We start from the raw sequence: 16,875 nt of genomic DNA on the forward strand, positions 1-16,875 counted from the left end.
CCTCATCCAGAGGCTCTTTAGTTCCTCTTCACTTTCTGCCATTAGAGTGGTATCATCTGCATATCTGAGGTTGTTAATATTTCTCCTGGCTATCTTGATTCCAGCTTGTGAGCCATCTAGCTTAGCATTTTGCATGATATACTCTGCATATAAGTTCAATAAGCAGGGTGATAGTATACAGCCTTGATGTATTCCTTTCCCAATTTTGAACCAATCCATTGTTCCATATCCAGTCCTAATTATTGCTTCTTGTCCTGCATACAGATTTCTCAGGAGACAAGTAAGGTGGTCTGGTATTCCCTTCTCTTTAAGAATTTTCCATAGTTTGTTGTAATCCACACAGTCAAAGGCTTTAGTGTAGTCAATGAACCAGAAATAGGTGTTTTTTTGGGAATTCCTTTGCTTTTTCTGTCATCCAACTGATATTGGCAACTTGATCTCTAATTCCTCTGCCTTTTCTAAATCCAGCTTGAACATCCTCGCCAACATTTGTTATTTGTATTCTTTTTGATGATTGACATTCTGACAAATGTGAGGTGATATTTCATGATGGTTTTGGTTTGCTTGTCTCTGGTAGTTAGCTCAGTTGAGCATCTTTTCATGTGCCTATTGGCCATTTGTAAGTCTTTGGAAAAATGTCTATTCAGGTCTTATGCTCAGTTTGTATCAGGTTGTTTGAGTTTTTTGTTTGTTTGTTTTTGATATTGAGGTATATAAGCTGTTTACTATCCACAAATATTTTGTCCCATCTACTTGGTTGTCTTTTCATTTTGTCAATGGTTTCCTTTGCTGTGCAAAGGCTTTTAAGTTTAGTTAGGTCCTATTTGTTTATTGTCGCTTTTGTTTCCTTTGCCTTGGGAGAGAGATCCAACAACAACAAAAAAAGCTGTGGTTTATATCAAAGAGTGTTTTGCCTGTATTTTCTTCTGAGATTTTTATGGTTTCTGGTCTTATGTTTATATACTTAATCCATTTTGAGTTTACTTTTGTATATGGTATGAGAAAATGTTCTGATTTCATGAAACAGCTGATTTACATGTAGCTGTACAGTTTCCCCAGCACCACTTATTGAAGAGACTGTCTTTTCCCCATTGTATATTGTTTCTTCGTTTGTTGTAGATTAATTGACTGTAAGCTTGTGCGTTCGTTTCTTGGCTCTCCTTTCTGTTCCCTTGATCTTTGTGACTGTTTTTGTGCCATTAATATACTGTTTTGATCATGGGAGCTTTGTAGTATAGTCTAAAGGCAGGGAGCATGATTCCTCCAACTTTGTTCTTTTTTCTCAAGATTGCTTTGGTGATGGGGCTATTTTCGATGGTGGTAGAGTAGTTACTGGAATGGGACATCAGCGTTTTTCATGTTTACTTCTTTATTTAGATGCTTATCTGTGTGTGTTCTGTGAAAATTTATTGAACTGTACATTTAATATTTTTCCATGTTTCTGTATGAATATTAAAATTTAAAAATTTTGTTCTGTTTTTAGATTGATAGTAAATAAAATGCAGTTTAAGTTATCACATTTAAAGTAACCTATTGTTTGCAAGGCCAGGTGCTTGCTGTTGGGAGTATGACGTTGAATAACTGGGAGTCTTCAGAACTCATGCTTCTTTTTGGAAGACATATACTCAAAGAACATGAAGGGAATTCACTGGCAGTCCAGTGGTCGGATTTGCCACTTTTACTGCCGGGACCTGGGTTCAATCTTTGGTTGAGGAACTAAGATCCCACAAACTACACAGTATGACCAAAACAAACAACCCCTCCCTCAAAAAAAAAAAAGAGGAAAATATGAGACCTGACTAGTGAGAATGTAGTGTTTGAAGTCATTCCTAAAGTTGATGCAGTGCTTTTGTTTCTGTGTTTTGTTTATTTTTAAGCTATCTTGATCACGTCCTTTTGTTCTCTCTTTTCATAGCACCTGACAGATACCTCTCATGGTGTAAGAAATAAGTGTCTGCAGTTACTTGGAAATCTTGGTTCTTTGGAGAAAAATGTCACAAAAGATGCAGAAGGCCTAGCTGTCAGAGATGTCCAGAAGATTATAGGGGATTACTTTAATGACCAGGACCCACGTGTCAGAACAGCAGCTATAAAAGCCATGGTAAACATGATGATGGAAACTAAATGGAGTCTGTTTTTTTATTTGTACTTTTCTTTTTTCATTTTTTTTTTAAGTTAATGGCTAATGCCCCCTGGATAGATACATTCTGAATCCCCCCAGGATACACTTTATCCACACTCTCAGGAAGGTGTTAGTGGCATCACAGAACTCAAAGACACAAATCCCTTTATAACAGTTGCTTATCATGTGGGCTTCTCTGGTAGCTTTTACCTGCATTTCTGAAACCTGGAAGGTACAGCTTGTATCCCAGGTCCATGGGAGGGATGTTACTTGGTACTGTGGTGCAAAAGGTACATGTTGTACCCTTGTATTTCAAGAGTATAGGTGAAAGTTATGGGGGACTAGTCCTCCTTAGGGAGAGATGGTGTCAACCGTTTCTTCCTCAGCCTTCTTATCATATTTCATATTCTTCCTGGTATCCCCTTGGGACAGCCCATGGGTTAGATTTATTAAGCATTTGAATGTTAGAAAAGTCCAGGTTTCAGATTTCTTATTTATAAAGCACTGACTTTGGCCAAAGGGAACCATATTAATGGGATGTGATGGGGAAAAATATGTGAGATTGAGAGGAGACTTTGGAAATATTGACTTTCCCCTTCCAAATACTTAAACTGTATCTTTATTGTCTAGTTGCAGCTCCATGAAAGAGGACTGAAGTTACACCAAACAATTTACAATCAGGTACCTTAAATGCTTGCTTTCTGAAAGGAGGAAGGTGAAGGTATTGTGAAATTGAGAGGGGTCACAGTGGTTGTCAAAATTTTAAAACATAGAGCTTCATCTGGCTAACAGTGGCAGTATTAGTTGTGATGATGTATCCACAACATACATTCTAAGAAGAGAATGGAGATGTGTAATGAATAGCACTGGTACATGTGAGGGGGACATTTAGGAGGATTTCAGTAGCTTAGTGTGAATACCAGAGTATACAGAGCTCAGAGTAAGGAAAGTGGTAGTCGTGCTGATGTCTGGTTGATTGAAGTTGATTTCAAACCTGAAGTCAATTCTGGGCACCTTGCTTGAGAAACTGAAGTATTTCTGGAGGAGGATGACCAAGACCATGGGATCGGATGAAAAGATATCACATGATTATTGTAGCGTTGATAAGGAAAAGCACAATAAAGTTATAGTATCATTAGGACAAGCTGATTGAGTGCCAGCTAAAAGGCCTTACAGTTACTCTTGTAGAATAATTGAATGTATCCAGAGACAAAAAGTCTAAATCTGTGCTCAGGGTCCAGATTTTGCTAGCCTATTGAGTGGTTTTAAGCCTTTAGCGGTAGTTGATAATAAACCCAACCAGTATGACTGCTGTGTAAACCAAGTATGTTCTTTTACAAATGAAATGGAATGAGTTCAGAATGGTTATGTGCCGGTACCAGCCGGCAATGTGAACAGGTCCCGACCGCAGCAGCACGGAAGCCTGAGAAAAAGAAGCTGAAAGTAAAGGATGGGGTCTAGAGGGCTGAATGCTCTTTAGGCAAGTCAGCAACTTTATTGAGTGAAACAGCTACCTTTATACTAGTACAAGCAGAAAACATAGTTCATAAAAATGCCATCTGGTGTTTGTCACATCAATACAATTCTTTGTCATAAGTGATTGCAGAAGCTTACATCTTGTTTTTGGCATTCCAAGATAAACTACTAAGTGAAGGTCACTACTATGTTTTTCTCAAGGAAGAACAAAGGAGACCCAGCAAATGTTTTACTACTTTATCATGGGGTGGTGGGACAGGGAATGGCCTCTTTCAAGGCTTTCCCAGGGCCTTTTTGGGCCTTGAGCAGGCCGGCTCCCCACAGTTATGATGGTGTGACCTATACGAAAACTGTGAGGGAAACCAAATAATTAAAGGAAACTTGTAAAGACACAGAGGAAGAAGAGTTAGTCAGTTGATTCAGGTGTTTAGTGACGTAAGACTGTGTTGGTTAATTAGGCAAGCAATGCTGAGGGCATCAAGAGAGTGAGGGTGGAATGCTGGGGGAGGTTCTGAGATATGAGACAGCAGTAGTTACTATACTGAGTTCCCTTTTGATTATGTTGAATTTGAGAAGTTGATGGGATACTCATGAGGAGGATTTCAGGTCTGGAACTCAGGAAAGATCAGAGCTGGAGGTGAATATTTGGAGTCATCAGTATTCAGGGAGAGGAAGAAAATCGGAAGAAATGAAGGATGGAGCCAGGGACAAGGCCAGACATTTAAGGAAGGAGCCCTAGAATGGAACTGAGGAGCAGCTTGATGGGGGAAGAGGAAAAACATATTCCGGAAGAGGCAGGAGGGCATTCTCGTAGTCAACAGTGTTAAAATGCTGGTGAAAGGGCATTTAGTATAGGGCTGAAATCTGGACATTGGACTAAGCAACAAAGTGGCCATTAGTGAGTTTAAAGAGAGCAATTTCAGTAGAGTGGTGGGATTGGGGAGCGCCAGATCAGGGTCTGTTGAGGTGAGGCAGTTTAAAGTGATTATTGACTATGAGTGAAGAAACTTGACTGATGTTAAAGTGGGGTGGAAGTTGGTAGAAGGGAGCATAGGATTAAGGTTTTTTGTTGCTGTTGTCGTTGTATTTTTTTTTCCATTTATTTTTATTAGTTGGAGGCTAATAACTTTATAATATTGTAATGGTTTTTGTCATACATTGACATGAATCAGCCATGGATTTACATGTATTCCCCATCCCGATCCCCCCTCCCACCTCCCTCTCTACCCGATCCCTCTGGGTCTTCCCAGTGCACCAGACCCGAGCACTTGTCATTGTATTTTAAAGATAGTTGCTAAGTATATTTATGTGTTGGAAAGAGAGCTAGTGTTTTGGGAGAGCTAGTTTATGGTGGTCTTCACTGGTGACTCAGTGGTAAAGAATCTGCCTGCCAATGTAGGAGACTTGGATTTGATCCCTGGGTCAGGAAGATCCCCTGGAGAAGGAAATGGTAACCCACTCCAGTATTCTTGCTTAGGAAACCCAATGGATAGAGGAGCCTGGTGGGCTATAGTCCATGGAGTCACAAAAGAGTCAGACGCGACTTAGCAACTAAACAGCAACAACAGCAAGTGTAATGATGAAAGAGGCAAAGGGGAGTAAATGATAGAGTAAGTTCCTTGAGGCAGAAAATCAGATTCATGAGCTGACTCATCAACAGATGTTATTGAGAACCTAATGCTGGCTGTGTAATGCCAAGCATGTTAGATGGGACCTCTGCCCTTCCCAGTCTCATAGATAAGACGGCAATTAATAAATAAGCAAGCACAGTTATAGTATATGAGTATTGCTGTGAGGTAAAGCTACAGGATGCTGTCATAGAGAATCACAAGGAAGATCTTTTTGGAGGATGGTAAGGGATGGTCATGTGAGGAAGTGATGGGATCCATAGCAAAAATAGGATTAGGAACTAGAAAGGACCCTTTTCCCTCAGATATTGAGAAAACAAGGTGTGGGAGAATACAGGAATAAATGAGCTTGTAACTGGTATGGAGTAGCTGAGTGGGTTTGTGCCTGAGAACCTTGATTTTTCTGATACACAGGTCGCCTTATGGCTGTTAGTGGGATAGAAGTCCTGAAGGGAAGGTTAAGAAAAGCTGCCTTGGGAAATGGAAGTTGAAGGCCAGAATGTAAGTGATTTCAGAGTACAGCTAATAAGGTTTGAGGTCATGAGTCACCCATGCCCTCGAGAGTGTGGTCTTCTTTGCCAGTGCTCTTCTGCCCTTATAAAGTCTTAGGTTTGTGGAGCAGCTGTAGCACAAGTGAAGAGGGCATCCTGTGTGATGATGCAGGCAATGCTCTCAGGAGACCGAAGTAAGAAAGAGTATAGAGCAAGGAGAAGGCGGTTTATTTGGACAGAAAAGATGGAATTAAAGCAGTGGTTTTCAGCCAAGGTAATTTTGCCCCCCAGGGAATATTTGGTGATGTGTGGAGGTATTTTTTATTCTAATAATTTTATTTATTTATTTTTGGCTGTGCTGGGCCTTCGTTTCTGTGTGGAATTTTCTCTGGTTGCAGTGAGTGGGGGCTATTCGCTAGTTGCGGTGCACGGACTTCTCATTGCAGTGGCTTCTCTTGTTGCAGAGCCCGGGCTCTAGGGCCTGTGGGCTTCAGTATTCGTGGCTCCTGGACTCCAGAGCACAGGCTCAGTTGTTGTGGCGCACAGGACTTCACTGCTCCGCGGCGCGTGGGATCTTACTGGGTCAGGGATCAAACCCGTGTCTTCTGCGTTGATTCTTTAGTGTAGAAGTTTTTTTTTTTTTTTGAGGTATTTTTGAGTATTGCAGTTGCTGGGGAGAGGAAGAGGGTGCAGCACTATGACTATCTAATGGCTAGAGGCCCAGGGATGCTACTAAACATATTGCACAGGTCAGCCCCTCACAACAAACAATTATCCAATCCAAAGTGTCGATAGTAGCAAGATTGAGAGACCTTGCTTAAACAGATAGGTAGCTCAAGTGGGATGAAGAGCAGGGATGATGGGTAAGTCATGACCTTGGAAGAACCGATAGAATAGCATGTTATAGTCAGAGCATGGAGTATGAGATTTTAAAATTTCAAAAGCTGTAGTTCTAGGTGTTGTTGCAGTCTAAGGTGTTGCTTTGACTGTGGGTGGAGTAGGGATATTCCATTTCAGACCAAAGTAAAACAGGAAAATTTGGCCTCTTTTTGGCAGCTTAAAATTAAAATTGTACATTTATTTAGAGTGCTTGAGTTTTCAGGTGGGCTGTCAGTCAGAAATTTGTGCTCTGAATTTACAGGTAGGGGAAAAACTCACCTTTGGTGTTTGAGCCTATAAGGGTAGCACTGTGGGCTCTGACCAAGCTTTGCTAGGATTGATGCTATTCTAGTTGGCTTTGGGGCTGTCAGTTTCTGGTTTTCCTTTCAGACATGGGGTGGGAGGGTACACAGAACAATTTTTTACTGTCCAAAGGTTGAAGAAGTTAAAGTCATATGTACATATTTTGATTGGCATCCTGGTCCAGCTGCTTTATCTTCATTTTGAAAGTAGTTTGAACATCATCTGGGAGGACACAGGACTAACCGACTTCTGGAATCCTTGTTTGCAGGCTTGTAAACTGCTCTCTGATGACTATGAACAAGTGCGCAGTGCTGCAGTCCAGCTTATCTGGGTTGTCAGCCAGCTCTATCCTGAAAGGTCAGTATGGGTGTCAGCCAGCTTTTGTTCATTGCTCAGTCATTTTCTTTCCTCCCACTATGTAAAAAGCCTACCTCCCGAAAAGGAATGTTGGAAGGCAGTGTGGAATAGGAGAAAAGCATGGACCCTGAAAATCAGGATGCCTGGGCCTTGCTTTTCAGCTCTGCCTTGAACTTTCTGTGTATGTTAGGAAAGGTACTTCATCTCTCTGGGTCCCAGCTTCCTCAACTATAGATGAAGAGATGGATGGCTGTTCTCGAATGCTATCTCCTCCGCCTCTGCCCACCCCCTAAAAAAGTCTTTAAAATGCTTTGGGGCCCATTTTAGTTAATACGAAAGTCAGCTAAAGATACCAGGTAAGTTTGAGAATAATGATCCCTCATGTACTGTTGTCCTGGTTAAAAATATTTTCATAGGGAATTTCGTGGTTGTCCAGTGGTTAGGACTTGGCGCTTTCACTGCTGGGACCTGGGTTCAATCTCTGATCGAGGGAATTAGGATCCCACAATTTGTGCAGTTTGGTTAAAAAAATTTTTTTCACAGTAATTAAATAATTTATTCTCATAGTGATTCTTTGAGGTAGAGAAATAGGTATTATTTATTCTGTTTTATAGAAGAACTCCTTTTATAGGAAAAAGCAGTGTTTTTTTCTTCTTCATTAAACACATTGAAATTGAAAAAACAGAATGAGTTAATAAAGCTATAGACCCCTCACCCCCCAAAAAAAGACTGCTATTTGGAAATTGTCTTTTTATTTAGGACTAGATATGTAAGTATATTTTATATTGGTTTAAACTTAAAGATATAAAATACTCTGTGGTAGCTGTTACCACATAAAATACTTTGTGGTAGCTGATACTGTGTGGTTTCTCATAAATATTTGAATTTTTCGTGTGAAATGCTTTTTATTTAAGACACAGATTTGCAGTGCAAATAAAAATAAAGAAATCCTAGAGAGATTTGTTTACTCTGAAATGTATTTCATCATTCTGGGTTTTGAATTAAGTTATTTCTATTTGTGTGTCAGTTGTCATTGGTCATTCTCAGCTTTTTGAACCTGTAATTTTAGGTTCATGTTTTATCATTTTTGGTTTCTTTTAATATAGCATTGTCCCAATCCCTTCTTCTAATGAAGAAATTCGCTTAGTTGATGATGCGTTTGGAAAAATTTGTCACATGGTCAGTGATGGCTCCTGGATGGTTCGAGTTCAAGCTGCAAAGCTATTGGTAAGTTGCATCTTATTTAATGAACATATTACCTGTTACACTTGTACAGACATTTTGAGAAGCTGGATAGGGACAAGTGGAATACACTTTTATAAAGCTTCATGTTTCTTAAAATAGAAAGAAAAGGCTCTTTCCCCATAGAGAGTCTTTTAGAACTAGAAAGAATTTTAAAGATAATCCTATTTAATCTCATTAGCATATTAGACAGCCAAAGTCTAGAGAAGAAGGACCATAATAGTAAAAATAACTGCCACTGTTACTAAGCACCTGGTATGGCCTGCATACTTTGCTATAAGGCCACTTACATTATGTCACTTATTCTTATTATTCTTATTCTTATCTTATTATTCTCTGAGAACCTTAAGTAAATATTTAACTTAGATAGGAAGTTATAGAAGGAGATTCAGATGCTAATCTGACTTTTAGCCTCGCTCTTTCCTACTGTTTTGGCTTTGGGGATTCTAGTACATTTATAAAAAAATTTTTTTAACTTTTCAGAGATAGAGCTGTTTTACAGAAGGAGTGTTGGTGTAATACTCAGCTTTATTTTACACCTGTGTTGTCTCGGACATGTCACTTGGTTTCTTCATCTGTCAAGTGGCTTATCATATTTCTCAGGTTTACCTCACAGGGCTGTCTTGACACTCAAATGAGTTCCTGTCTATGACAATGTGTATAACTTGTAAAATACTACCCTATGCAAGGTGGTGGGATGGTTACAATGTATAAACATATATATAACCATCTATAAAACTTTATATTAGTGTCACAGCAAGAAAGCCTGAGATTATTTTCGATCACTTCTCTTTTGAGTGCCTCCAGCTCTGCCAGTCTTAGTAAGATTGTTGGCCAAAAAGTTTGGACCTGACTGTACTGGACACAAATACTGTCCTTTGATCACTATTTTGGGGGTAACTGCTAAGACGTTTGTGAAGCATTTTCATGGAAAAATAAAGAATTTGGATGATGTCATTTTTTTCCTGCTTATGTATTATATTGCTTGTCCATAATAAACAAGCCAGCTTTTAGTGATTTTATTTTTGAATTCACATTTTAAAGCATTGTTTTGATTTGTGGATATTTTAACATTCAGAACAATTCAGTCATTCATCAGATTCTTTCAGTCAGCATGTCCTGAGCATCTGCAGTGTGCTATGTGTGTGTGAGGAGATGTTTAAGAGGAATAATTCAATAATATATTGTCATATGAGTAGTCAGGTTAGAAAAGTAATCCTTAAAGCAGAGTCATTCAAATTTTTGGCTTTGTACCCTATAGAATCTAAAATTCATTTATGTATGTAAAGCTATATAAATAATGAATTACAGTGGTGAGTTAAAAGGTTTTCACTTAGAGTCTAGTTTGAGTTAAGTGCTTTATGTTATTTTAGTAATTTCAAATCCAAACAACTCTAAATTATGTTATTATGTTTATACTTCAAAAGTAATTAATAATTTTGCTAATAATAATTGTTACTGTTTATTGAGTTCCTAGCCTACTAAGCTTTTAGTAATAAAAGCATATCCATATACACATGCATATACACCCACTTCCTTATACACAAGCACACGTGAATAGATGCCTACATACTTACACTCATATATATTCATGTTTTGCAAATAATTTTTAGTTCTTTTAAACTCAGAGGTAGATATTATATTATTCATTTTATAAATAATAAAACTAAGGTTTAGGAAAGTGTAATTTTTTCCAAAGCCATGTAGGTAGTAATGATACTTGATGCTCTAAAGCCCGTGTAGAATTCCTTCCTAGTGGGGGTCCAGTTATATATTGGGAGCTGTGGTTGTACAGCTAAGGTCCTGCTGGTTTACTAGTTCCTCTGTGCAAGCCAAGAGGTAAACTCCGCTGCTCCAACTCTTGAGTAGATAAACCCATAATCAGTAAACTGTATTTAGTCTTTAGACTATATGTTCATTAGTTCAACAAACTGAGCATAATGTGTGTCTTCAGAAGAGTGGATGGTCAGGTAGATTGACATAGACAATCAATCAGTTATACTATTGGTGCTTCTAGGAAAGAGCATCTAACATATGCACAGAAAGCTTCTTGGAGGAGGTAATTTCTTAGTTGACTTTGAAAGATGAGTATGGGTTAGCTAGGTAAAGAAGTAGGGAAGGAGAAAATGTGAGCAGAAATATATGAGTACACTATCATGCATACTAACATTGTACTGAACTGTAATATCATACTAAACTACAATATCATGTTAAACTGCAAGCAGTTTGGTATGTTTTGGTAAGAGGGAGTGTTCAACTTGGGTGATATGTGACGGGAGTAAGCTCTAGAGGAAAGTAGAAGCCAGGCTTTCAAGAACATAAATGAAATGGTAGGCTTTAGACCTAAGTCCATCTTGTACAAAAAGCGAATAGAGTCCATTCTGCTTGACTTAACAGCAGGATGAAAACTTTCAGATATTTTATAAAATTTCATACCATAATGCAGTTATCTCTTGTCAGTTTTCCTCACTATTATGTGATATTGTTGAGTGCAGAATTGATGTCTTTTTGTATTTGTATTCCTCTTCCTAGTAACTCTAGGCATATAAAGACATGGTTGCTAAATATGTATTTGTTTAAGGAATGAATGGACAAATGAATGAATAGAATGCAATGAAAAGGAAAGTAGTAGTTAAGGCAAAGGATTCTGGAGCCTGGGTTTATAGCCCAGCTGTATAATTTATACTCTTTATCACCTTGAATGAGTTGCTTCATCTTTTTGTGCCTTCTTTTCACCTTATATAAGTTGTGACTAATAGTAGTATTTACTTCATAGAGTTGTAGTGAGTATTAAATGAGTTAATATGTGTATTATGTAATATGTGCACTTAGAGCAATGCATGACACCTAATAGCTCTGTATAGGTGCTGCTGCTGCTGCTGCTGCTAATGGTTTTATTATTTTCCTGATGATTCAAAATCCGTAGGGATCTTTACTATCAAGAATAATCTTATCTTTATGTTCTTAAGTTGGCAGCAAACTGAATTTTAAGATAATATTTGGGTCTTAATAGTTGTTTAATTTGCTCTGGATTCTTCCTTTTTATAGGGCTCTATGGAGCAAGTCAGTTCTCATTTCTTGGAACAGACGCTTGACAAGAAGCTGATGTCAGATCTGAGGGTAACTTGAATTCTTTGTTGTTTAAACTGGGTTTCTGAAACCAAAATCAGTGGAGCTGTATGTCAGGTTGTGTTGATTCAATTTTACAGCCCATGAATTTGTTAAGTTAATGTAGGGTGACTAGATTACATTTTAATTTAAAAATCTTAGTGCTGGGTGCTAAGTCACTTCAGTCGTGACCGACTGTGCGATCCTATGAACTGTAGCCTGCCAGGCTCTGTCCTTGGGATTCTTCAGGCAAGAACACTGGAGTGAGTTGCTCTGCCCTCCTGCAAATTCTTAGTAACTTGACCCAAATCACAAGTTACTTCATTACATTTTAAATTATCTTAATGAGATACTTTTCACGGGTTGTGTTTTACAGAGAAGAGGCAAGATTAACTTTCTGTTTTAGAAACTACAAAGATCTGGTCTTATTTTGTTAGATTGTATGACATCTTAGAACTCCTTTCAATAGCAATTCTCATGGAAGAGTTTACATGAGAATACAGTAGCAGCATCCTATTACTCTAAACAGTAACAGAATGCCCTTAAACTAACTGATGGTTCTCTGACATAGTTGTCAGGAACAGATATGAGTCTGAAAATATGATAGGATCATTTATTGTCAGTATCTTAAGTTTTAAGTTATAAAAGTGTTAATAAGGAATCAGAATCTTTGACAAGTAGAAGGAAAAGGGAAATAGTTTACCTGTATTCCCACTACTCTTAACACATCATTTTGAGGTATCTGTATTCAGCTGTTTCTTATGCATGTTTTAAACATGAATCATTATATATAGATAATTTTGTAGTCTACTTTTTACCTTTACCACTACATTCTTTTTTCATTTTGTTAGCTTATAGTTTTTACTGATTGTGTAATATCCCATTGGAAAAGACCCTGATGCTGGGAAAGATTGAGGGCAGGAGGAGAAGGGGACGGCAGAGGATGAGATGGTTGGATGGCATCATTGACTCAATGGACACGGGCTTGGGTGGACTCTGGGAGTTGGTGATGGACAGGGAGGCCTGGCGTGCTGCAGTTCATGGGATCACAAAGAGTCGGACATGACTGAGCAACTGAACTGAATATCCCATTAAGTAGATGTATCATCATTTTGTAGCCCTTTGTTATACATTTATAGTTTCTCCTAAATTTTTCCACCATTATAAATCATATAGAGAGTATTATCTCCGTGGATTTTAGATCTTTTCTTTTGATTTATTCCATAAAATAAATTCTTAGGAATGGTTGAAGAGTTGATATCTTTGCTTCATGAAACATTGCCGTATGGCCTTCTTGAAGGGGATTCCCTTCATTTGAGGTCAGTGATTGCGTCAGTGTTCTTGGTGTATACTGGAGTGGAAGTGCAAAGAAGGACATGCTCATGGTGAATGATGAGGGTTGGGTAATTCAAGGGTTCCTAAGATACATTGCAAGATACAAATGGGTCCGAACCACATCCCTGTAGGCTTAGGTGCTGTATTTCATCAGTGCCTTTGAGATGATCAGCCGTGAGGGTGTGGTCTCACTCCAGCAAGATTCATAGAACCTGATATGTAAAGCAGATTGCTGGGGACTTCCCTGGTGGTCCAGTGGATAAGAGTCCGAGCTCTCAGTGCAGGGGGCCAGGGTTCAATCCCTGTCAGGGAACTGGGTTCTACATGCCGCAGCAAAGATCAAGCATGCACAACTAAGACCCAATGCCGACAAATAAATAAAAGTATATATATTAAAGACCTGGTGAGCCCAAATAAACTAAAAAATAAAGCAGAATGCCAGTTTATTCATTTATGAAGGTAACTGTAACTGTCAAGTAGACTCAATATTTACTTTAGCCAACTAGTATAGCTCCCCTTAAGCAACCTGTGTAGGAAGTAAATTTACTAGAGGCTTGCTTGGTGAGCATAATGTTGCTCAAATAAAGCATAGTCCTATGGTTTGAAAAAAATTCTTTTCTAGGGCTAGAGTATTGTCTACGCAGGATGATGCTTAGAGGGATACTGCCATTATTTAACTTCTCTAGTTCTCCCTTCCCTGTGTTGCCATGGCAAATATAACCACCTCTCTGATGAATATTCGTGTGTTCTCTTTAATAAAGCTGTGGGTGTGTGTCTTCAGTCACTCAGTCATGTCGGACTTCTTTGTGACCCCATGGACTGTAAACCCTCCAGGCTTCTTCTGTCCATGGGATTATCCCAGCAAAAATATAGGAGTGGTTAGCCATATCCTCCTCCAAGGAATATTCCCAACCCTGGTATTGAACCCAAGTCTCCTATGCTCCTGCATTGGCAGGCAGATTCTTTACCAAGTGAGCCACTTGGGAAGCCCCTTAATAAAGTACTATCTTTGATAAGATTACTATCAACTATGATAGACCTGAGAGTCTTTGTCTTTGCTTTAAGTTGAATTTGCATATCTCTGCTCTGATAGCTATTGAATGTTTTTTTTTTTTACTGTAACTTTCAGAGAGCGGTCTTTTTTTTTTAAGATATATTTATTTACTTTAAATTTTTGTTTTTTCGTTGTGCTGGGTCTTCATTGCTGTACAGGTTTTCTCTAGCTGTGGAGAGCAGGGGCTTCTCGTTGCAGCTCATGGGCTCTAGGTGTGTGGGCTGCAGTAGCTGGGGCTTATGGGCTCTACAGTGTGGGCTTAGTTGGTGCACGGGCTTAGTTGCCCCATGGCATGTGGGATCTTCCCAGACCAGGGATTGAACCCATGTCCTCTGCATTGACAGGCAGATTCTTAACCACTAGGCGACCAGGGAAGCCCCTGAGAGCAGTCTTTATTTCCCACTTTCTCATGTTCTTGGTGTGCAACTTAACTGTTGTCTCATGAATCTCAGCAAGTGGTAATTTTTGTCTTCTACAGAGGAAACGCACTGCACATGAACGTGCCAAGGAACTTTACAGCTCGGGAGAGTTTTCCAGCGGCAGGAAGTGGGGAGATGATGCTCCCAAGGAAGAGATAGATACGGGGGCTGTGAACTTGATTGAGTCAGGAGCTTGTGGAGCCTTTGTTCATGGATTGGAAGATGAGATGTACGGTAAGAATGACTTCTTAATAATACCAGTGCCCACTTACCGCGTGACTGCTGTGTCACTGACATTGTATTGAGTGATACAGATTGTCTCACTTGATCTTCACAGTCACTCAGTGAAGACTTTATTTCACCTTCATTTTTTAAAAATAATTCTTTTATTATTTATTTGCATATTTTTGCTTGTGCTGGCTCTTCATTGCTGCACTTGGGCTTTCTGTAGTTGCGGTGAGCAGGGGCTACTCTTCGTTGCAGTGCCCCAGCTTCTCATTGCAGTGGCTTCTCTTGTCGCGGAATACAGGCTGTAGGCACACAGGCTTCAGAAGTTGCAGCACATGGGCTCAGGAGTTGTGGCTCACGGGCTCTGGAGAGCAGCCTCAGTAATTGTGGCGCATGGGCCTAGTTGTTCCTTGGCATGTGGACTCTCCCCAGACCAGGGATGGAACCTATGTCCCCTGCATTGGCAGGAGGATTCTTATCCATTGTACCACCAGGGGAGTCCCATTTCATTTTTGAAAGATATTTCCCTGGGAATCCAATTCTAGATTAGTAGTGGTTTATTTATTTGTTCTTTTTTTTGTCCTTTAAAGATCTTGTTCCACAGTTTTTCAGTTCTGTTGAGAAGTCTGCTGTCTTTTTTTTTTTTTTTAACTTATTTGTATTTTTGACTGTTGGCTCTTCATTGCTATGCAGAGGCTTTTCTCTAGTTGTGGTGCACAGGCTCCTGTTACAGTGGCTTCTCTTGTTTTGAAGCATAGATTCTAGGCACATGGGCTCATTAATTGCAGCTTGAGGGCTTAGTTGTTCTAGAGCATGTGGGATATTCCTGGACCCTGCATTGCAAGGTGCATTCTTAACCACTTGACTACCAGGGAAGCCCTGCTGTAATTTAAAATTTCTGTTTTTCTGTACATAGTGTATCTTTTTTTACTGTCTGCTTTTAAGGTTTTCTCTTTATTACTGGTTTTAAATGATTTAATTATGATATGCCTTGGTATAATTTTCTTCATATTTCATATGCTTGGAGTTTGTTGAGCCTCTTGGATCTATGGTTTTGTAGTTTTTATCAAATTTGAAAAATCTTTTGTTGTTATTTCTTTAAATATTTTTCTGAACCCATGCTCCTTTAGGGTCTCCCAGTTACATATATATTAGGCTACTGAGTTTGTCCTGCAACTCACAGGTGCTCTGTTCTTTTTTTTCACTTTTTAGTCTTTTTTTCTCTTAGTTTCATTTTGAATAATGTTTATTGTTTTGTCTTACCTAATTTTTTCTTCCTCAGTGTCTAATCTGATATTGATTCCATCTGGTATATTTTTCACCTCAGACATTTTAATTGTCATCCCTAGAAGTTTGATTAGAATTTAAGTTTCTTTTCTTTAGTGTCTTCTATGTCACTACTTAATATGTTTACTCTTTCCTGTAGCTTTGTCAACAAAGAATGTATTTACAGTAACTGTTCTAATGTCATTGTCTTCTAGCTCTATTGCTTTTGTGATTGCTGGGTTGGTTTTGATTGGTTGATTTTTCTCTTCATTATGGATTGTATTTTCCTGCTTCTATGTAAGCCTGGTAATTTGTGATTGGATGCCAGACACCCTGAATTTTACTTTATTGGGTGCTGAACATTGTTATATTCCTGTAAGTATTCTTGAGCTTTGTTCTAGAATGCAGTTAGCTCAGGTTTTATTTTTAAGCCTTTTTAGGTGGGCTGGAATAGCACTAAGCCTCAGGGTTATTTTTCTCCACTAGTAAAACAAACCCTTCGAAAAAACTTGTTGATCATGTGTGAATTTTGGAGATTGTTTCCTCAAATCCTCGAGAGGTTCTTTCTCAGGCCTTGGGTAGTTTCTTCACAGATCAGAAATTGACTGAAGACTTAGGAGAACCTGCTGCAGGTCTCCCAGGCTTGCTCTGTCCGTGCCCTTCTTTCCATTCTGTACTTTGCCCTCTAACTCTAATCACAGCTCTCTCTGTCTTCTGAACTCCCAGCTCTGTCGTGTGAACTCAGGGAGACCTACAACCTGGGAACTCTACAGACAGTAAACTGGTATAATCACAGAGCTCACCTCATTTTATTTCCTGTCTCTCAGAGATCACTCCCTTTTACTGCCTGACATATGGTGTGTTGAATACTTTTGTTTCATATATTTTGTCTGTTCTTAGTTATTTAGTTGTTTCAGAAAGGATTAATCCGGCTTTGTTAACTCCATTTTAACCAGTAATAGAAGCC

The 16,875-nt window shown here is 38.9% G+C and overlaps 1 protein-coding gene across 1 annotated transcript in view; it reads left to right on the plus strand.

Annotated features, from left to right (window-relative positions):
* Positions 1–16,875, plus strand: part of INTS4 (integrator complex subunit 4) — a 98,935-nt gene that overhangs the window by 35,151 nt on the left and 46,909 nt on the right. The window contains exons 5-10 of the mRNA XM_020915159.2: positions 1,916–2,101; positions 2,753–2,803; positions 7,168–7,256; positions 8,363–8,483; positions 11,547–11,618; positions 14,474–14,648. Coding sequence (XP_020770818.2) covers positions 1,916–2,101; positions 2,753–2,803; positions 7,168–7,256; positions 8,363–8,483; positions 11,547–11,618; positions 14,474–14,648 — 694 coding nt within the window. The remainder of the gene's footprint in view (positions 1–1,915; positions 2,102–2,752; positions 2,804–7,167; positions 7,257–8,362; positions 8,484–11,546; positions 11,619–14,473; positions 14,649–16,875) is intronic.

Source organism: Odocoileus virginianus, chromosome 28, assembly GCF_023699985.2.
Source record: "Odocoileus virginianus isolate 20LAN1187 ecotype Illinois chromosome 28, Ovbor_1.2, whole genome shotgun sequence".
In the NCBI taxonomy this organism is placed as follows: domain Eukaryota; kingdom Metazoa; phylum Chordata; class Mammalia; order Artiodactyla; family Cervidae; genus Odocoileus; species Odocoileus virginianus.